Source organism: Haematobia irritans, chromosome 5 (assembly GCF_050003625.1).
Source record: "Haematobia irritans isolate KBUSLIRL chromosome 5, ASM5000362v1, whole genome shotgun sequence".
Taxonomy (NCBI): domain Eukaryota; kingdom Metazoa; phylum Arthropoda; class Insecta; order Diptera; family Muscidae; genus Haematobia; species Haematobia irritans.
The window spans coordinates 125151684-125175556 of NC_134401.1; the positions used below are offsets into that span (position 1 = coordinate 125151684).

At 33.3% G+C, this 23873-nt stretch overlaps 1 protein-coding gene across 1 annotated transcript in view; it reads right to left on the reverse strand.

The window, feature by feature from the left end:
• Positions 1–23873, reverse strand: part of Syn2 (Syntrophin-like 2) — a 277516-nt gene that overhangs the window by 116157 nt on the left and 137486 nt on the right. Inside the window, exons 4-6 of the mRNA XM_075310335.1 lie at positions 16876–17161; positions 5617–5781; positions 1945–2129 (exon numbers count right to left, since the gene is read on the reverse strand). Of these exons, the coding sequence (XP_075166450.1) occupies positions 1945–2129; positions 5617–5781; positions 16876–17161 (636 nt within the window). The remainder of the gene's footprint in view (positions 1–1944; positions 2130–5616; positions 5782–16875; positions 17162–23873) is intronic.

The following is a 23873-nucleotide window of genomic DNA, read 5'->3' on the forward strand; positions in this document are numbered from 1 at the left end:
GCACCGTGCCACAAGTCATTGAGAACGATGGCAAAAATTCCTGAATTGGGCTTCGAATTGCTTCCCCACCCGTCGTATTCTCCAGATCTGCACCCAGCGACTTCTTCTTGTTCTCAGACCTCAAAAGGATGCTCTCAGGGAAAAAATGAAGAGGCGATCGCCGAAACTGAGGCCTATTTTGAGGCAACACCGAAGGAGTACTACCATAATGGTATCAAAAAATTGGAAGGTCGTTATAATCGTTGTATCGCTCTTGAAGGGAACTATGTTGAATAATAAAAACGAATTTTGACAAAAAATGCGTTTTTCTTTGTTAGACCGGTTAGCATAACCAACCTGTTATACTAGGTTAGGTTAGGTTAGGTTATGTGGCAGCCCGATGTATCAGGCTCACTTAGACTATTCAGTCCATTGTGATACCACAGTGGTGAATTTCTCTCTTATCATTGAGTGCTGCCCGATTCCATGTTAAACTCAATGACAAGGGACCTCCTTTTTATAGCCGAGTCTGGACGGCGTTCCACATTCCAGTGAAACCACTTAGAGAAGCTTTGAAACCCTCAGAAATGTCACCAGCATTACTAAGGTGGGATAATACACCGCTGAAAAACTTTTTGGTGTTCGGTCGTAGCAGGAATCGAACCCACGACCTTGTGTATGCAAGGCGGGCATGCTAACCATTGCACCACAGTGGCTCCCTGTTATACTAACATCACGTACCAAATTTCAACCGAATCGGAAGAATTTTGCTCTTTACGAGGCTCCGGAGGTCAAATCTGGGGATCGGTTTATATGTGGGCTATATATAATTATGGACCGATTTCGACAAATTTTTGGATGGGTCTTTGAGGCCATATATTAACACCACGTACCAAATTTCAACTGAATCAGATGAATTTTGCTCTTTCAAGAGGCTCCGGAGGTTAAATCTGGGGATCGGTTTATATGGTGGCCACATATAATTATGGACCGATATGGACCAATTCCTGCATGGTAGTTGGAGGCAATATACTAACACCACGTACCAAATTTCAACCGAATCGGATGAATTTTGCTCTTCCAAGGGGCTCCGGAGGTCAAATCTGGGGATCGGTTTATATGGGGACTATATATAATTATGAACCGATGTGGAAAAATTTTTGCATGGTTGTTAGAGACCATATATTAACACCATGTACCAAACAGAATGACAAAGTTAAGGTACGTCCGCTTTTCTTATCCCATTTGAAATTGGAAATCTGGAGATAACATATCTTAGCTCCATAAAGATATATGTCAAATTTGGTTTGTATTTGTAACATATATACCGGTCTCCCGATTTATTTTCATGAAAGGATAGAAGGCGCACTGATTAACCAAATTGCCCCAAACTAAAAGTAAAATTTCACGATTTTTCTTCTCTTATTTATTTCAGTAATGTGGGTAACTACTAGCTTTTGAATAATCAGTGCTCCTTCTATCCCCTCATAAAATAAAATTTACAGAATGAATAAATTTCTTCATCCAATTTAACAAAGCTAATTAAAATCAGTAGTAGTTTAAAATTAATTAAAATAAATTCAATATTCTATGTTGCGGTAAATTTGATATTTATGACAACAGTTCCATGCAGTTATTTCCACTTTTGGTAATTTTTGATCATTAATGCAAATGTTTAATAAAAAACAAAATTCCACCCACTTTTCTTAAGCTAAGGCCTATTTCACGGTTTACCTATGTACTACTTTCTTAAATTTTAATGCATATTTGTTATTGTTAATTGTCAACTTTGATTGGAAAAAAACTTAACAAATATACACGTATTTACGCGTATCAACATTTTTTTGTTTGTTATCCCTCGCTTGAGCAAAATCAATACACACACACCTCCTATCAGAATTATCAAAGGCAACCATGTAGGACCATAAAGCCTGAACGGAATATTTACAAAAGAAAAACATTTACCTGTAAATGTGTCAAACCAACAACGTTATCGTTAATCAATTTCAGCCATTGACTCAGTATGGCTAAATCATCACAGTGTATTATGCCCGTCGATGTGCCATTTATGCCACGCACTTCAAAAGCGTTGGGCCGTAATTTATCGGTACCATAAATGTAACGTGTTACATAGGCCATCATCAGAGGGACTGAAATGAAAGTAATCAGAAAAAAGAAGGGAAAAGAGAAAACAACATGAAAATAATGAAATTCATACAAATTTCGATGTACACAATGAGCAAATAAGAAAATTTTAATAATAGTTGGTGAGCAATTGCAGTAAGATATGAAATATAGCATGTAAATGATGGTTGGTAATAATGATAGAGAATGTATATTTAGGGGAATATTTTGTGAATGGTCGTGATTTTTTGAACTTAAAAAAACACGGACAATCACCAATATCAATAAGAAATCTCAATCTTAATTGCGTCCGAGTGTGCAAGAAAGTCTGATGAAATATAGACTTTCGTACACCCTCAAAAACAGCAAGTATATACGGCCATAAGTTCGGCCAGACCGAATCTTATGTACCTTCCACCATGGATTGCATAAAAACTTCTACATAAAACTGTCATCCACAATCGAATTACTTGGCTTGCGGTAACACTTGCCGATGGCAAGATATCTTAAAACTTCTTAACAGCGTCTTCTAAATTGTAAAAAAAGCCGGGAGGTCAAATCTGGCTATCGGTTTATATGGGGGCTGTATATAACTATAGACTGATATGGACCAATTTTGCCATGGTTGTTAGAGACTGTATACTAGATAGGGTCACGAAAAAAGTTGGTGCGGTCACCCCCCAGTTTTGTAGCATATTCGAAGACAATTAAATGCCGAAAATTATGGGAAATTTGTCCTAAAGATAATATTGAAGCCCTGGTCCAGACAAATATTTCGGCCGCAGGCCATTAAAATTCCAACAGGACTCAGCACACGTCAACCAAGAGTGGCTTAAAATGAGGTTTCTCGTTTCATTTCTACCACCCAATGGCCACCAATATCTCTGGATCTCTATCCGTTGGACTTTTGCGCCTAGGGCATTTTAACGAGTACGGTTGGCACTTAAAAATACCAAAGTGGCGATCATCTAAAACAAAGAATTAAAAATCCAAAAATAAGGGGCTTTAGTTTGTTGCATTACATATAAGCCATTACAGTAAAACCTCTCAAAGCGGACAAAGGTTGGCAATTTTCGTAAGACGTTTGCTATATTATCTCATTACAACTAACTTCTCATAAATGGACACCCCCCAAATGTGGTTAAAATTTCGGCGAATAATCATTTCTAGAAATAACTACTTCTACGACGTTATTCTTGATTAGGGAGAATGATTCGTTTTTTTCTCTGCAAACAGGTCGATTACGAATATGGCCTATATCGGTCCAGGTTTTGGTATAACCCCCATATAGACCGATCTCCCGATTTTACTTATTGGATTTCTATGCAATTTTTATCCAATTTTTTTTGAAATTGGAAATCCAGCGGTAAAATACCTCCACACAAATAGTAGATACCATATATGGTGTCAATTGGCGCATGTTAAGGTATAGCCCCCATATAGACCAATCTGCCGATGTGACTTCTGGGGTCGTACACACTTCGACTTTTACCCGATTTGCTTGAAGTTGGGAAATGTGAAATATGGATGTAGTTTACATCCATAAGGAGATATGTCAAATTTGATTTAAATTTTTACGAGTTGGACATTGACCTCATATAAACCGTTCTCGCGATTTAATTTCATGAGGGAATTGAAGGCGCACTGAATCTAAAGTTGGGGAATAGAAGGCACACTGAATCTGAAGTTGGGAATCTAGGGGTATTTTAGATTAGAAAGTATGTGCATATCGGTTTATGTTTTTGTATAGTCCCCATATAGATCGATCTCTGGATTTCCCGTAATTTTTATCCGATTTGCTAGAAATTTAAAATTTGTAAGTATTTAAGTCCTCAAATAGGAGCGTCGAATATTGTGTGTATTGGCCCATCTTTTGGTATAGCCCCATATAGAGCGATCTCCCGATTTCTTCACTTCTTGGGTTTCTAGACACCACAATTATTATTCGATTCACCTGAAATGTGAAATCTGCAGGTAGTTTACATCCATAAGGATATATGTCAAATTTGATTTATATTTGTACGAGTTGGACATTGACCTCATATACACCGTTCTCACGATTTAATTTCACGAGGGTATAGAAGGCACACTGATTATCCGAATATCCTGAAACTAGAACTAAAAATTTGCTGATTTTGCTTCTAGTGCTTATTCGGTTAATGTGGTTAAAAATCTGCAGAATAGCGATTACAAATCACACAAAAGTCGTTATTTTATCATGTGTTTAAGATTCTTCTAAAATTCAAACAAAACTTGTTTTTATAAAACCAGAATCTGATGTAGTCTCCATATGTAGAAACTTTTGAATTTAACTTCGGGACTCGAACCATTAGAACCGACCTTCTTGAGGTAGTATGTATCATCAAATCCATCTGAAAATCTATATATTTTCTATATATATTTTTATACCCACCACCATAGGATGGGGGGTATATTAACTTTGTCATTCCGTTTGTAACACATCGAAATATTGCTCTAAGACCCCATAAAGTATATATATTCTGGGTCGTGGTGAAATTCTGAGTCGATCTGAGCATGTCCGTCCGTCCGTCCGTCCGTCCGTCCGTCCGTCTGTTGAAATCACGCTAACTTCCGAACGAAACATGCTATCGACTTGAAACTTGGCACAAGTAGTTGTTATTGATGTAGGTCGGATGGTATTGCAAATGGGCCATATCGGTCCACTTTTACGTATAGCCCCCATATAAACGGACCCCAAAATTTGGCTTGCGAGGCCTCTAAGAGAAGCAAATTTCATCCGATATGGCTGAAATTTGGTACGTGATGTTAGTATATGGTCTCTAACAACCATGCAAAAATTGGTCCACATCGGCTCATAATTATATATAGCCCCCATATAAACCGATCACCAGATTTGACCTCCGGAACCTCTTGGAAGACCAAAATTCATCTGATTCAGTTGAAATTTGGTACGTGGTGTTAATATATGGCCTCAAACTCCCATGCAAAAATTGGTCGATATCGGTCCATAATTATATATAGGCCCCATATAAACCGATCCCCAGATTTGACCTCCAGAGCCCCTTGGAAGAGCAAACTACTTCCCATTCGGTTGAAATTTGGTACGTGATGTTAGAATATGGTATCCAACAACCATGCAGGAATCAGAAGTTTTAAGATACCACAACCCAAGTAATTCGATTGTGGATGACAGTCTTTCGTAGAAGTTTCTACGCAATCCATGGTGGTGGGTACATAAGATTCGGCCTGGCCGAACTTGCGGCCGTATATACTTGTTTTTTTTGATATTTTCTGCATACATCCTGTTTTTGTTGCCAACATCAATTGTATCATGCATTTATCCATACTACCTTTCAATTATATTGAATTTAATTTCGGGACGCAAACCATTAGAACCGATCTTCTTGAGGTAGTATGTATCATCAAATCCATCTGAAAATCTATATATTTTTTTTTTGTTGTCAACATCAATTGCATCATGCATTTATCCATACTACCTTTCAATTATATTCAAAAGATCAAAAAACTTACCTGCCACAACGTCCATCCATTTCTTTTCGGGTTCGGAACAAATTGACATTGGTCTGCTACAACTACGACTAATGGTACCATTATTCACTGAGGATTTGTATCCTTCATCAGCCTTTAATTCAGCACATGTTGTATCATTATCTGAGTCTGGTGTATCTTTTGCCACTACATAAACATGGAGAGGGAGAGAAAAAAGAGAAGAGAAACAAACACACACATACTATGAATAACTTGAGAGGTGTTGAGACTTGATGATGAAGATGGAATGGAATGGGCAATGTCTACATATTTGTGGGAATCCTTTTTATTTGTATATGTGATTGGCACTGTAGTTAAGTCATACAAATTCTCACGCTCTTTACCATTAAATTTATATGCATAAAGTAACTTTGTTTGCCAAAAAGAAAACTGACAAAATGACAAATGTCAATGTAACTATGCCTTTTAAGTTGCTCTTCCTCAACTCCATCAGACACATATTATACTCTGAAGTTATATGTTCATCAAGCTATTTTAGTCTATAGATATTTTGTGTCTTAATTTAAAACTTTATATCTTAAATATGTAATTTGAAATATGTGCCGGAAACTGACATTTAATTTTTGTTTGTGAAAGTTTAAATTAATTCAAATATTGAGTCGCAATTGTGAGAATGATTTTATTCGGCAGACAAGCCTTCAATGGCTTCGCTGGATATCATGTAATATGAAATAGAAATCCCATAAAATGAATTGTAACTACTACTTGAAATTTAAAAAAAAAACTACCACTTGAAATTTAAAAAGAGTATAATAATAAAAATTTCAAAATAAATTTTAAAATTGTTTAATATCATAGTTCAAATTTCAGACACAATTTTGTTGACGGCGACATACAAAATTTGCCATCCGCGGCGGCGGCTAAACCAACACAAATATATCTATTCGACGTAGGTAAATTATCCATTAAAATATCACACTGAGAAATATAGGACCCGTACCAGACTAATCGTACAACCAATCTCAAATTCATATTTTTATCGTATTCTTATTTGTTATGCATACTTTTCGCTACTTTATTAATTTATTTGTCACGATATTGGAAACATTTGAGGTTTTTTTCGGCGGCAGTGTCGACGATATAGTCCGACCGAGCCACCGTGGTGCAATGTTTAGCATGCCCGCCTTGCATACACAAGGTCGTGGGTTCGATTCCTGCTTCGACCGAACACCAAAAAGTTTTTCAGCGGTGGATTATCCCACCTCAGTAATGCTGGTGACATTTCTGAGGGTTTCAAAGCTTCACCAAGTGGTTTCACTGCAATGTGGAACGCCGTTCGGACGCGGCTATAAAAAGGAGGTCCCTTGTCATTGAACTTAATATGGAATCGGGCAGCACTTAGTGATAAGAGAGAAGTTCACCAATGTGGTATCAAAATGGACTGAATAGCCTAAGTGAGCCTGATACATCGGGCTGCCACCTAACCTAACCTAGTCCGACTGATATAGACCAATTGTAGCATTGTTATTGGAAGGCATAAAATAACTGCATGGACCCTATAAGATATATTTGAATGTGAGCCAGCGTTGCCACAACGAAATTTTTATTTTGGAGCAACATAACACCAACATCGGACCAAAATTCTCACAAGCTGATCAACTTTAAAATTTCTCAGAAAATCGTCCTTTTATGTTATTTTTTAGAAAACCAAAGTAAATCAGAAAAATTAATGTATTTATTCAAAATTTTATGCCCATAGAAAATGTTGTCAACATTTTATTTCTATAGAAAATTTTCTCAAAATTTTATTTTTATAGAAAATATTATTTCCATAGAAAATTTTATCTAAATTGTATTTCTATAGAAAATTTAGTCAAAATTTTATTGCTATAGAAAATTTTGTAAAAATTTTATTTCTATAGAAAATTTTGTCAAAATTTTACTGCTATAGAAAATTCTGGCAAAATATTATTTCTATAAAAAAATTTGTCCAAATTTTATTTCTATAGAAAATTTTGTCAAAATTTTATTTCTATACAAAGATTGTTAAAATTTTATTTCTATAGAAAAATTGTTAAACTTTTATTTCTATAGAAAAATTGTTAAAATTTTATTTCTATAGAAAAATTTTTCAAATTTTATTTCTATAGAAAAATTGTTCAAATTTTATTTCTATAGAAAAATTGTTCAAATTTTATTTCTATAGAAAAATTTGTCTAAATTTTATTTCTATACAACAATTTGTCAAAATTGTATTTCTATAGAAAATGTTGTCTAAATTTTAGTTCTATTTCTGGTTGATTATCGTTGAGCTTTTTATTTATTTTTAAGAATTATTTTGGATAGTTTCGGCTATAGGTCGATAAAAAACATAAGATTGATTGACTTCGTCAAACAAGTTTTCTGGGACTTATTTTGGTTTGCCTATAGCCGAAACTATAAAAAATATTCTTAAATTTTATTTCTATAGAAAATTTTATTTTTATAGAAAATTTTGTCAAAATTTTATTTCTATAGGAAATTTTGTCAAAATTGTATTTCTATAGAAAATTTTGTCAAAATTTTATTTCTATAGAAAATTTTGTAAAAATTTTATTTCCAAAAAAAAAATTGTCAAAACTTTATTTCTATGGAAAATTTTGTCAAAATTTTATTTCTATAGAAAATTTTGTCAAAATTTTATTCCTATAGAAAATTTTGTCAAAATTTTATTTCTATAGAAAATTTTGTCAAAATTATTTTTCTATAGAAAATTTTGTCAAATTTTATTTCTATAGAATCTTTTGTCAACATTTTATTTCTGTAGAAAATTTTGTCAACATTTTATTTCTACAGAAAATTTTGCCAAAATTTTATTTCCATGGACAATTTTGTCAAAATGTTAGTTCTAGTTCTGGTTGATTATCGCTGAGCTTTTTATTTATTTGTAAGAATTATTTTTGATAGTTTCGGCTATAGGTCGATAAAAAAGCATAAGATTGATGTTTTTTCTTTTATTTTTATTTCAAATATTTCGGTTGACCTCGTCAAAACCGTTTTCAAGGATTTATTTTGGTGTGCACAGCTGTGTGTAAAACAGACCTATAGCCGAAACTATGAAAAATATTCTTAAATTTTATTTCTATTAAAAAATTTTTCTACTGTAGAAAATTTTGTAAAAATTTTATTTCTATAGAAAATTTTGTAAAAATTTTATATTTATAGAAAATTTTGCCAAATATCAAATACAATTGTCAAAACTTTATTTCTATGGAAAATTTTGTCAAAATTTTATTTCTATAGAAACTTTTGTCAACATTTTATTTCTGTAGATAATTTTGTCACAATTTTATTTCTATAGAAAATTTTATCAAAATTTTATTCCTATAGAAAAATTTGTTAAAATTGTATTTGTCAAAACTTTATTTCTATGGAAAATTTTGTCAAAATTTTATTTCTATAGAAACTTTTGTCTACATTTTATTTCTGTATAAAACTTTGTCAAAATTTTATTTCTATAGAAACTTTTGTCTACATTTTATTTCTGTAGAAAACTTTGTCAAAATTTTATTTCTATAGAAAATTTTGTCAAAATTTTATTTCTATAGAAAATTTTGTCAAAATTTTATTTCTATAGAAAATTTTGTCAAAATTGTATTTCTATAGAAAATTTTGTCAACATTTTATTTCTATAGAAACTTTTGTCAACATTTTATTTCTTTAGAAAATTTTGTTAAAACTTCATTTCTTTGTTAAAATTGTATTTGTCAAAACTTTATTTCTATGGAAAATTTTGTCAAAATTTTATTTCTATAGAAACTTTTGTCTACATTTTATTTCTGTATAAAACTTTGTCAAAATTTTATTTCTATAGAAACTTTTGTCTACATTTTATTTCTGTAGAAAACTTTGTCAAAATTTTATTTCTATAGAAAATTTTGTCAAAATTTTATTTCTATAGAAAATTTTGTCAAAATTTTATTTCTATAGAAAATTTTGTCAAAATTGTATTTCTATAGAAAATTTTGTCAACATTTTATTTCTATAGAAACTTTTGTCAACATTTTATTTCTTTAGAAAATTTTGTTAAAACTTCATTTCTATAGAAACTTTTGTCAACATTTTATTTCTGTAAAAAAAATTGTCAAAATTTTATTTCTATAGAAAATTTTGTCAAAATTTTATTTCTTTATAAAGGGTGATTCTTTTGAGGTTAGGATTTTCATGCATTAGTATTTGACAGATCACGTGGGATTTCAGACATGGTGTCAAAGAGAAAGATGCTCAGTATGCTTTGACATTTCATCATGAATAGACTTACGATCTGCCACAACGTCGAATTTTCAGTGAATGGGCCCTAGAAAAGTTGGCAGAAAATCCGCTTTTTTATCGACAAATTTTGTTCAGCGATGAGGCTCATTTCTGGTTGAATGGCTACGTAAATAAGCAAAATTGCCGCATTTGGAGTGAAGAGCAAACAGAATCCGTTCAAGAACTGCCCATGCATCCCGAAAAATGCACTGCTTGGTGTGGTTTGTACGCTGGTGGAATCATTGGACCGTATTTTTTCAAAGATGCTGTTGGACGCAACGTTACGGTGAATGGCGATCGCTATCGTTCGATGCTAACAAACTTTCTGTTGCCAGAAATGGAAGAACTGAACTTGGTTGACATGTGGTTTCAACAAGATGGCGCTACATGCCACACAGCTCGCGATTCCATGGCCATTTTGAGGGAAAACTTCGGAGAACAATTCATCTCAAGAAATGGACCGGTAAGTTGGCCACCAAGATCATGCGATTTGACGCCTTTAGACTATTTTTTGTGGGGCTACGTCAAGTCTAAAGTCTACAGAAATAAGCCAGCAACTATTCCAGCTTTGGAAGACAACATTTCCGAAGAAATTCGGGCTATTCCGGCCGAAATGCTCGAAAAAGTTGCCCAAAATTGGACTTTCCGAATGGACCACCTAAGACGCAGCCGCGGTCAACATTTAAATGAAATTATCTTCAAAAAGTAAATGTCATGGACCAATCTAACGTTTCAAATAAAGAACCGATGAGATTTTGCAAATTTTATGCGTTTTTTTTTTAAAAAAAGTTATCAAGCTCTTAACAAATCACCCTTTAAAATGTTGTCAAAATATTATTTCTATAGAAAATTTTGTCAAAATTTTTTTTCTATAGAAAATTTTGTCAAAATTTTATTTCTATAGAAAATTTTGTCAAAATTTTATTTCTAAAGAAAATTTTTTCAAAATTTTATTTCTAAAGAAAATTTTGTCAAAATTTTATTTCTATAGAAAATTTTGTCAAAACTTTATTCCTATGGAAAATTTTGTCAAAATTTTATTTCTATGGAAAATTTTTTCAAAATTTTATTTCTATGGAACATTTTTTCAAAATTTTATTTCTATACAAAATTTGGTCAACATTTTATTTCTAAAGAAACTTTTGTCAACATTTCATTTCTATAGAAAATTTTGTACGTCTTAATTGGAGAGGAATATTTTCCAAAATTTACCAAAACATGAAGAATTCTATCTATCTACCAAACAGTAAAAAATGTACCATTTTTAGTAGAATTGTACGATCTGTGACAACCATGCACACAATCCGCAATTATTATCCGAATTCCTGTAGTGTTGCTGTGGAACCAAAGTTCTGATATAACCCCATTTACCCCGATCTTCCGATTATGCTTCTTGTACACACTCAAGTAAAATGCTATACGAGAAACATAACAGGGTACACTTTAAAAGCCGTTTAAAATGATCGACGTTAAAAAGCCTATGAGCCAAACACTTTGCCTTATGAAAATAAACTTTTGAGTAATATGAATAAGATGAGAACATTGGAACCGTTTCCTTTCCGTCACTTTTTTAAATGACTGTGCCATCTTTTATGGTTGGTGACACTTTTTAGCCACTATTTAGAAATTCTCAATGGTAACGCTGGATGAGAACTCAAAAATGTTCAGTTCGTGGATGACTGGAAACGGTGCCCCAAATTATAGTTAATAGTTTTGGAAAAACTATTGAAATTGAAATAAAAAATTTAAATTTTATATGGTGTTTTTTATTGTATATTAGTCGGGCTAAAATTGTCCCAAAAAAACCCAAGTGGAATTTGATCGAGTTTGGTCCATTTGTAAACCAAAATGGCAACGATGATGTGAGCCTATTTGCATTTATGATTTATTAGTCTATACTTACATTTTAGAGGTATGTGTAAATATGGGACATTTTGTACAATTTTACACACTTAGTAGTACCGATAGGTGGTACGTTTTGAGGTAGTATACTGTCATTGAATGTTTAAAAAATTTCTTCTTAGACGGAAAAACATCAACTAAGTATGTGGTCTTGAGTAAATTTTCACTATTTTAAAATACCCTTTTCCACGTGGTGGTGCAGAGTACAATAATATGTTTTATATTAAATCTTTGCAAATACATATGCTTTATAATTAAAGTTGTTGAATAAACTGCATTTTAGTTGATGTTATAGTTGTAATATTTGACAAACTTTTGCTTCTAATGAATAGAAATGAACATTAAAGCAGAAAAAACATATTCGCTGCTATTACATTGTAGCAAATAAGGAAATAGAAAATAATTGTATGAAACTAGAAACTTTTCTTTTGCATAATTATTTTCTACGATAATGAGTTGGCATATGTAATTACTATTCTGTTCGTCTCTTCTATTTTTAATACATTTTGCATTTCGCTTAAAATCCACAAAGTTTAATGTTTGATTGGATATAAGAGAAAATTCACAATGGACGCTTTCATTACCCGGTTTATTACTTTAATGCCACGGAGTCGTTTACTTTTAATTCACTTTCAAAAATGTTTTAAACGAAAATATTCGCTGAGGGCAAATTAGGATAACTTCATTAAGGTGACCGCACAAAGGCAAACAATTACCAAGTTAGTTAAAGTTAATGCGATTGGAGGCAAACAATAATCATATTGACGCCTGTTGAAAAATTCTTTAAGGCCGCAAAGATTTTATAGGTAGAATGGGTCGTTTATAGTATTGAAATGCAAATAAGTAAGAAATACCGGAGATGAGGTCGGCTGTAACTCATATAGTTTATATATCACGAAAACACAATGAAAATTCTGTACGATATCTTAGCTTTAATTGTATATAAGCTAGATTGAAAGCTAGACGACGCCAAGAAAACTGAATTTATTTTAAAGAAGCCGCATTTTGGATGGGATCCAAGTAAACTATTTTCAGGGCTTTAGTACTCTCACTGCTTTATTTAAAAATATATAAAAAATTGAAAAGAAATAATAAATTATCAAAATAGTCATCAAATGTAATTTACTTCCCATTAGATCAATATTTTTCAGAGCAGAAATGTCTGCGTATTATAGAAAAATGAGAAAAAAATCATTGTAGGTTCGATTAATAAATCACGCATGTGGATCAAGTAGCGATTGGAGCTATTAGGTATGGACAACAATTTGTCGATTTTCGAAAAGCCGCTGCATAGAAGAAGACGAAAACTATCCCATGCCTGTAAGGCGATGGCCACCATTTTCTGGGATTCACAAGGTGTAATGCACATCGACATTCTGCAGAAGGGTAATATGATTCTATACGTCTCCGAAGAAGAAAGCCTACTTTTATCATTATAATACATCTGCTAAAATTTCTCGCCTCCACGCCGTCAAATTGAGCTACGGACAATTAACGCATCTACCGTTTTCTTCCGATTTGACCCTGCGCGAAAAATATTGGTTTCTAAACTTCAAGAGCCGTTGGGAAAAAATTACGGATACTGAGAAAAAAAACTGCAGAACATTGCAACGCATCTGCTAACACCTCCAACATAGTGAGTTGGTCGAATAGGTCTACGAATTTCTACTCCAGTTGCTTTTTTTTTAATGTAAGCCTACACACAAAAAAATTTCACGAAAATTTTTCCAATTAAAATTTTAATTGGGTTTTAAAAAATATTCAATTAAAAATTTAATTGATTCAACAAATTTTTTAATTGAAACAAAAATCAATCACAAAAATAATAGTATCAATTAATTTTTTAATTAGATCAATTAACTTTTTAATTGACCTTCAATTAGTTTTTTAATTGATACTATCATTTCTGTGATTGAAGACATTTCAATTAAAAATTAATTGGATCAATTAATTTCGTGATTGAATCAGAAATTTTTTTTGTGTGTAAGTGAGAACTACCAGATCCACAGGAGCAATAGTTAGCATGCTCACCTAGCATACAAGTGTGGTGGGTTTAATCCCAGTTTCCACTAAAGACCAACTATATCAAATTGAGCTACGGACAACTCACGCATCTACCGTTTTCTTCCGATTTGACAATGCGCTAAAAATATTGGTTTCTAAACTTCAAGAGCCGTTGGGAAAAAATTACGGATACTTAGAAAAAAAAACTGCAGAACAGTGCAATGCATCTGGTAACACCTCCGACATAGTGAAATTGGTCGAATAGGTCTACGAATTTCTGTTCCATTTTTTTTTTAATGTAAGCCTAGGCGAGAACCACCAGAGCCACCGTGGTGCAATGGTTAGCATGCTCACCTTGCATACAAAGTGCCGTGGGTTTAATCCAAGTTTCGAGTAAAGACCAACTATGTCGGGGTAGAATTTCACCATCATGAAATATATAGAAAATCAGAAGTGAACATTTCCATTTCCCCTATCCTAACGTGGTGGGTATAAAAACTTAAACTTTACAAAAATCAGCATTTGGCAAAGCTTCTTTAGGTCGTTTCAACGCAATGTCACTACGGTTACCACTCGAGCCAAAAATAATCTACCAAAATTTGGAGAAAATTTTACCACAAAACTACTAAACAAACAAATTTGATTTTGCGAAGTTTAATTTCTATAGAAAATTTTGTCAAAATGTTATTTCTAAAGAAAATTTTATTTCTATAGAAAATTTTGTAAAAATTTTATTTCTTTAGAAGATTGTATTTCTATAGAAAATTTTGTCAAAACTTTATGTAGAAAATTTTGTAAAAATTTTATTTATGTAAAAAATTTTATTTTTATAGAAAATTTTGTCAAAATTTTATTTCTAAAGAAAATTTTATTAAAATTTTATTTCTATAGAAAATTTTGTAAAATTTTTATTTCTTTAGAAGATTGTATTTCTATAGAAAATTTTTCTCAAAATTTTATTTCTGTAGAAAATTTTGTAAAAGTTTTATTTATGTAGAAAATTTTATTTCTATAGAAAATTTTGTCAACATTTTATTTCTATAGAAAATTTTGACAAAATTTTATTTTTAAATAGAAAATTTGTCAAATTTTATTTCTATAGCAAATTTTGTGAAAAATTTTTTTTCTATAGAAAATTTTGTCAAAATTTTATTTCTATAGATATTTTTTTTCAAAATTTTATTTCTGTTGAAAATTTTGTCAAAATTTTATTTCTATAGAAAATTTTGTTAAAATGTTTTATTCCTATAGAAAATTTTGTCAAAATTTTATTTCTATAGAAAATTTTGTCAAAATTTTATTTCTATGGAAAAATTTGTCAAAATTTTATTTCTATATAAAATTTTGTCCAAATTTCATTTTTTTGTCAAAATTTTATTTCTATAGAAAAGTTAGTCAAAATTTTATTTCTATAGAAAATTTTCTCAAAATTTTATTTCTATAGAAAATTTTCTCAAAATTTTATTTCTATAGAAAATTTTGTCAAAATTTTATTTCTGTTGAAAATTTTGTCAAAATTTTATTTTTATAGACAATTTTGTCAAAATTTTATTTCTATAGAAAATTTTGTCAAAATTTTATTTCTATAGAAAATTTTGTCAAAATTTTATTTCTATAGAAAATTTTGTCAAAATTTTATTTCTATAGAAAATTTTGGTCAAAATTTTATTTCTATAGAAAATTTTGGTCAAAATTTTATTTCTATAGAAAATTTTGTCAAAATTTTATTTTTATCGAAAATTTTGTCAAATTTCTATTTCTATTGAAATATTTATCAAAATTTTATTTCTATAGAAAATTTTGTCAAAATTTTATTTCTTTAGAAAATTTTGTCAAAATTTTATTTCTAGAGAAAATTTTGTCGAAATTTTATTTCCATAGAAAATTTTGTTAAAATTTTATTTCTTTAGAAAATTTTCTCAAAATTTATTTCTATAGAAAATTTTCTCAAAATTTTATTTATATAGGAAATTTTGTCAAACTTTTATTTCTATAGAAAATTTTGTCAAAATTTTATTTCTATAGAAGATTTTGTCAAAATTTTATTTCTATAGAAAATTTTGTCAAAATTTTATTTCTATAGAAAATTTTGCCAAAATGTTATTTCTATAGAAAATTTTGTCAAAATTTTATTTCTATAGAAAATTTTGTCAAAATTTTATTTCTATAGAAAATTTTGTCAAAATTTTATTTCTATATAAAACTTTCTCAAAATTTTATTTTTATAGATTTTTTTCAAAATGTTATTTCTATATTTTATTTATTTTTATTTTATTTCTATAGTAAATTTTCTCAAAATTTTATTTCTATAGAATTTTTTTTTTCAAAATTTTATTTCTATAGAAAATTTTGTCAAAATTTTATTTCTATAGAAAATTTTGTCAAAATTTTATTTCTATAGAAAATTTTGTCAAAATTTTATTTCTATAGGAAATTTTGTCAAATTTTTTTTTCTATAGAAAATTTTGTCAAAATTTTATTTCTTTATAAAACTTTCTCAAAATTTTATTTCTATAGATTTTTTTCAAAATGTTATTTCTATATTTTATTTATTTTGATTTTATTTCTATAGAAAATTTTCTCAAAATTTTATTTCTATAGATTTTTTTTTTCAAAATTTTATTTCTATAGAAAATTTTGTCAAAGTTTTATTTCTATAGAAAATTTTTTCAAAATTTTATTTCTATAGAAAATTTTGTCAACATGTTATTTCTGTAGAAAATGTTGTCAAATTGTTGGTAAAATTTTATTCCTATAGAAAATTGAATTTATCTGTTAGTAAAACAGATTTCTTCGTGTTTAAGTTGGGCCTTTTGACTTGAACGCAATATAGACAATTTATGTGTTAGTATTTTTAACAAACCTTTAACTAACGCCAAGAGGATATATTTATTACGATTAACTTTTTTTATGATATCATCAAGTAGCACCAATTTACTCAGTGCTTTCTTTGCTTACTCTCCACTCTAATATCTTAATGGAATTTAAGTGAATAATAAAACCAAAGAGTTCAACACCATCACCTTCACCATAACGTTCGATAACCGTAAAACCTTCCATCACATATCCATGGGCAATACTTACGTTGTTTCTGTAGAAATGGTGTTGCGGCGCGGTAATGTTTCACGGTTAGCACAACAATATCACCGGCATTGCGAAGGATATTCACAGCATCATCGTGGGGGCAGGCGGTTATGTATTCACCATTGACTTTAATTATGGCATCACCCACAAACAATTGGCCAGTTATGTCGGCTGCCTGATCCTTGTATATGCGTGAGATTAATATCGGTAGCTTGTGTTCCGCACCACCCTTTATGCTCAGACCAAGGCCGCCCTGTTTTTGCCGTGTGATTTGTACCATGCGTTCCTGAAATAGAAGTGGCAAAACAAAATGAGAGAGAAAGATATAATCAGTAAACTGGTGAATTTTGAGTAGAGCAAAAGTAAGTCAAAAGAAATAAAGTGAATACCGTGGTTAATATAAAGGGAATTTTGAATAGCATGTTTGTGTTTTGTGGAATGGGAGATTAGTAAGGTAAGAGATTCCGAGTAGAAACTTTACAGTGGGGAAGCGAAGGCTTCTACAAATTCTCTAAAGGCCTTTTATAGAAGGTGTGAAAAATATTTCGTATCGTATATCTTAATTAGAAAAGCCATATTTCTTATTTTATCGCTGTTTTTACTTTGCTAAAAATCTTTGAAGTTTTGTACATAGTCAGAGTCAGATATGTTGGTACAGATATATCTACTATATTCCAACCATAAGCTGAATTGCGTGGCATTATAAAAATGAGTCCCAAACCGCAAATGAAAAACGGTCCAAAAAGTGGGGCGAAGCTTCATTATAAATATGAACCCCAACAAAATGTAACTGAAACATGAAACTCGACCCCAAACTTAAATTAGGGCAAATTTTCGCTTCTGATTTAAACGATTGTGTGAAAATGGACCCTAACAGAAAGTCGTAAACCTCGCAATCTGCGGAATAAAAATGGATGTACACCATTGGGAAATCCCATGGTGTTATTTGCTCCATATAATTTTTTTGTGGACATCATTCATTTAGGTCTATCACAATGGACTGAATAGCCTAAGTGAGCCTGAATCTTAATCGGGCTGCCACTTTAACCTTCATTTAGGTCTTAAGGCTCATTTTTATGGGACCCTCGGGAGCCACCGTGGTGCAGTGGTAAGCATGCCGCCTTGCATACATAGGGTCGTGGGTTCAAACCCAGTTTCGACCAAACACCAAAAAGTTTTTCAGCGGTGGATTATCCCACCTCAGTAATGCAGGTGACATTTCTGAGTATTTCAAAGCTTCTCTAAGTGGTTTCGGACTCGGCTATAAAAAGGAGGTCCCTTGTCATTGAGCTTAACATGGAAATAGAGAAGTTCACCACTGTGGTATCACAATGGACAGAATAGTCTAAAGGGTGATACGGTCAAAATTTGGTCAAGGGAAAACGCGTGTAAATCGGTGAAATCGTTTATTTAAAAAATCAAATTAAATTTCTTTTTCAAGTTCAATTAGTATAAAATTCAGGAAAAATATTCAGTTAGGATTTCGCTTTTCCAAATCCGAATTGCCGGGCCTCACGCTTGACACCTGCCATCAGATTTTGTACAGCCACCTTGTCCACCTTCTTCGCCGCAGAAAGCCAGTTTGCCTTGAACTGCTGCTCGTCCTTAGCAGTTTTTTTGGTCTTCTTTAGGTTCCGCTCGACAATAGCCCAGTATTTCTCAATTGGGCGGAGCTCTGGCGTGTTGGGAGGGTTCTTGTCCTTGGGAACCACCTGCACGTTGTTGACGGCGTACCACTCCATGGACTTTTTACCGTAATGGCAAGATGCCAAATCCTGCCAAAACAGTACGGAACAACCGTGTTTCTTCAGGAAAGGTAGCAGACGTTTATTCAAACACTCTTTCACGTAAATTTCTTGGTTGACAGTCCCGGAAGCTATGAAAATGCTGCTTTTCAAGCCACCGGTACAGATGGCTTGCCAAACCAGATTGAAAATATCTGCTACCTTTCCCCTTCCTTTTGCCGTATAAAACTACTGTCCCGGAAGCTGCTTGTAGTCGGCTTTGACGTAGGTTTCGTCGTCCATTACCACGCAGTCAAACTTCGTCAGCATAGTCGTGTACAGCCTCCGGGATCGCGCTTTGGCCGTGGTATGTTGTTTATCATCGCGATTTGGAGTCACTACCTTCTTGTAAGTCGATAGTCCGGTTCGTTGTTTGGCTCGATGCACGGTTGTAGACGATACACCCAGGTTATTTGCGGCATCTCGGAGAGAGAGGTTAGGGTTTCGCTTGAAACTACCGGCAACTCTCTTTGTCGTCTCAGCGGCTTCCGGTTTTCGATTTCCCCCCGATCCAGACTTCCTGGCTGTCGACAAACGTTCCCCAAACACTTTAATTACATTTGTAACGGTTGATTTGGCAACTTTTAGCGATTTTGCCAGCTTTGCGTGCGAGTAGCTCGGATTTTCGCGATGCGCGAGCAAAATTTTGATACGCTGCTCTTCTTGCTTGGACGGCATTTTGACAACTGAAGAGTGAATTCCAAAATCAAAACAGGAGCAACATTCTACACACACACACCTTCAAAATGAGGGGTGTTCAGGTTTTTTAAATGGAAAATTGAAAGAAATACGTCAAATTTTTACCGTATCACCCTTTAAGTGAGGCTGAAATATCGGGCTGCCACTAACCTAACCTATGGGGCCTATTTTCATAGCGATAAGAGTGGCTTAGTGCCACGGATATGGGTGCCAGGATATTTATGCTGCAAATACGAGGTAGGGAAAAAGGTGTTGAACTTAGAATGTAGGAATTTCAAAAGAGCAGACAGCTCGTGCCGTGGATATGGGTGCCACGGATATGGGTGCTAGGATATTTATGCTGCAAATACGAGGTAGGGAACAAGGTGTTGAACTTAGAATGTAGGAATTTCAAAAGAGCAGAAAGCTCGTGCCGTGCGATGGGGCCCGCAATTGCTCCATCTGTTTGTTCAGCTCAACCTAATGACGTTTCTTATACCAGAGGCAATTACTGCTACATCGATGGCTCGAAGATGGGTGAGTGGACGAGACGCATGGGCGTATATGTGGAGGACCCAGACTCCGAGATCCTATTCCGATTACCGGACCATATTACAATACTGCAGGCAGAAGTACGTACTATAACGAAATGTGGTAAATGGCTCGGAGATTACACGAGGTCACAAAACGTAACAATTTTCACAGATTGCCAGAGGACAGTGAAAGCAATAGTATACATTGCGGTTGATCGAGAACCGTATTGAAATGCAAAAGCATGATCAACCAATATTCGGAATATGGCAGATCCGCATCACATGGGTGCCAAGACACGCCGGAATAAGAGGAAACGTAAAGGCAAATTAATTGGCGATAAGAGCTTGGACACACAGGAAAGTGAACTTAGAGTACTTAAATCCAATAGGGACCACAAGGGACGAGTTTGAAGAATGGGTACGGGAACCACATAAAACAATGTGGACTAATGCACTGGTTGGAAGGGCGACGAAAATACTATGGAGTGACCCAGATAACATAAGACTTTGGGAATAATGACCACGCAGCTAGAATTGAGAGCACACCTGTGACGAATAGAAACAGTAGAGGATGGGGCATATAGGGCGAGTTTTTAGGATGATGACACCTTGGAACACCACCTACGTCACTGCCTTGCCTTTACTAGGCACACCCAGAGAAGGAATATGATCACCTCAAACTTGTTTTAAGAGCAAAATGTTATTTTTGTGGGGTGACCATGTAACATGGTTTTCGCAACCATGTTATTTTCTCGGAAATCATATATCTGATTTCGGCAAGCAGGTTATATTTGACGAGAAAATAACATTTTAGTAACAAACATGTTACATGGTCACCATACAAAAATAACATTATGCTCTTGAAACATGTTTGAGGTGATCATATTCCTTCTCTGCATGTCGAGAGTTAACCGAATTGGTGAAGAGGTGATTCAGAACCACACCCAGCTGAGAAACAGGGATAGAAAAGAAATTAAAGAATCCGTTATGAACGCAAGGTTCGTGGAATAAAAGAAGGAAAAGATGGAAAGAAGAAGTTAGAACGGACAACAAGCCGAATACTGGCTTAGTTGTATGCCAGCCGACATGAGACAAGGCAACTTGAATCCTCTTTTCAATGTAACCTAACCTCACCTAAGAGCTTTTCTGCATCTCTTCGTGACTACCGACTAAACATAGATTCCGTGGTCGACATCAGAGACCAAATGCTTTTGGAAATAGTAGTCTGCACCAAGCGAACGAACAATCGTTATTGGACCAATTTTTGTTTTTCTTTACAAACGTAAAGAGGGTGCTAAGCCACGGATTTTTCCAAGCGAGCTAAAAAGTGTAATCGGTGCTGTATGTATGGTATATCGGCGCCATTGGAACCGTGCTTGCTCATTCCATTTGTTCAAAAATTAATTTTTACAATCGTTTGCCTTGAAAATTTTCACCACTGGATTATCATGATTTTTCTATACTCACATGAACGCGAATTGAGGGGATAAAAATGTGAATTTTATGCCAGTCAAAGGATTAAAAGCGTATATTAAAATGGTTTTAGTGTGGTTGTGTTTCTTAGTCTCTGAGTGTGTATAAAACCCCCTTTATGAAGCTATACCTGCGAGCATGAATACCTTTGGAGTGTGCGTATGTTATGTGTGTTTGAGCCACAAGGTGATTGTACACTATGCTAATTAAGATTTAGGTTAAGTTTAATAAAAATTAATGTTTTAATTAGGGTCGTATGAGTCATCTCTTTGTCAGCTGTTAAGGTAAATAATCATGTGAGATGTTCTTTTTAAGTGACATTGAATGAGGTGACTAAAAACGCTTTATTTTCATTCTCAGACAACAAATTTTATGTGCAGATACCCATCAACTATTTTGTTTATCTCAGTAAAGAATCATGTGTTGTTTAGGGAATTTGATTTAAATCAATTCTATTTTATGGGGACCAAACGTAATATGAATAAAACACAATGACATTGACATTCTCAATCGAGAGCAAGTATATACGGCCGTAAGTTCGGCCAGGCCGAAGCTTATGTACCCTCCACCATGGATTGCGTAGAAACTTCTACTGAAGACTGTCATCCACAATCGCATTACTTGGGATGCGGTAACACTTGCCGATGGCAAGGTATCTTAAAACTTCCTAACACCACATATATACCACATAGTCCATACGTGGTATATATTAAACTAAACAAATATACGGCTCCGCAGATCAAATCTGGGAAACGGTTTATATGGGGGTTATATATAAATATGGACCAATTCTTGCATGGTTGTTAGAGACCATATACTAACACCACGTACCAAATTTCAACCGGATCGGATGAATTTTGCTCCTCTAAGAGGCTCCGGAGGTCAAATCTGGGGATTGGCTTATATGGGGGCTATATATAATTATGGACCGATATGGACCAATTTTGGCATGGTTGTTAGAGACAATAAACTAACACTACGTACTAAATTTCAATCGGATCGGATGACTTTTGCTCCTCTAAGAGGCTCCGGAGGTCGAATCTGGGGATCGGTTTATATAGTGGCTATATATAATTATGAGCCGATGTGGACAAATTTTTGCATGGTCTTTAGAGAACATATACCAATACCACGTACCAAATTTCAGCTGGATCGGATGAAATTTGCTTCTCTTAGAGGCTCTGCAAGCCAAATCGGGGGATCGGTTTATATGGGGGCTGTATATAATTATGGACCGATGTGGACCAATTTTTGCATGGTTGTTAGAGACCATATACTAACACCACGTACCAAATTTCAGCCGGATCGGATGAAATTTGCTTCTCTTAGAGCAATCGCAAGCCAAATTTTGGGAGCCCGCTTATATGGGGGCTATACGTAAAAGTTGGACCGATATGGACCAATTTTTGCAGGGACGGACATGCTCAAATCGACTCAGAAGTTCACCACGACCCAGAATATATATACTTTATGGGGTCTTAGAACAATATTTCGATGTGTTACAAACGGAATGACAAAGTTAATATACCCCCATTCTATGGTGGAGGGTATAAAAAGCTTATATAGCCTCCATGATGGATTGGTATTCTGCACACCAGAATTTTTTTTCTGAATCAATCACGAAATTACTTGATCCAAATAAGTTTTTAATTGAAATGTCTTCAATCACGAAAATTATTTCATTAGCAAATTTCAATTATTTTTTTAATTAATGCAATTAAATTTAATAAAGTATTTAAAACAAAAAAAAATACTTTATTAAAAAATTAATTGATTTCATTAGCAAATTTCAATTATTTTTTTAATTAAGGCAATTAAAAATTTAATTGATGTTGAATGCAAAACTCAATTAATTTTTTCATTAAAAACGTAGCTATTTTCAATGACTTTCTTGAAAATTGATTGTTTAAAATCCAAATTTCGAGCGCTTTTTTAAGTGACTTAGTCTTCCGAGTTTAATTAAAAAGTTAATTGTATCAAATAATTATACCCTCCACAATAGGATGGAGGTATATTAATTTTGTCATTCCGTTTGTAACACATCGAAATATTGCTCTAAGACCCCATAAAGTATATATATTTTGGGTCGTGGTGAAATTCTGAGTCGATCTGAGCATGTCCTTCCGCCCGTCCTTTCGCCAATCCGTCCGTCCGTCTGTTGAAATCACGCTAACTTCCGAACCACACAAGCTATGGACTTGAAGCTTGGCACAAGTAGTTGTTATTGATGTAGGTCGGATGGTATTGAAAATGGGCCATATCGGACCACTTTTACGTATAGCCCCCATTTAAACCGATTTGGTTTGCGTAGCCTCTTGGAGGAGCAAAATTCATCCGATCCGGTTAAAATTCTGTACATGGTGTTTGTATATGGTCTCTCATAACCATGCAAAAATTGGTCCACATCGGTCCATAATTATATATAGCCCTCATATAAACCGATCCCCAGATTTGGCTTGCGGAGCCTCTAAGAGAAGCAAATTTTATCCGATCCGGCTGAAATTTTGTACATAGTGCTAGTATATGGTCT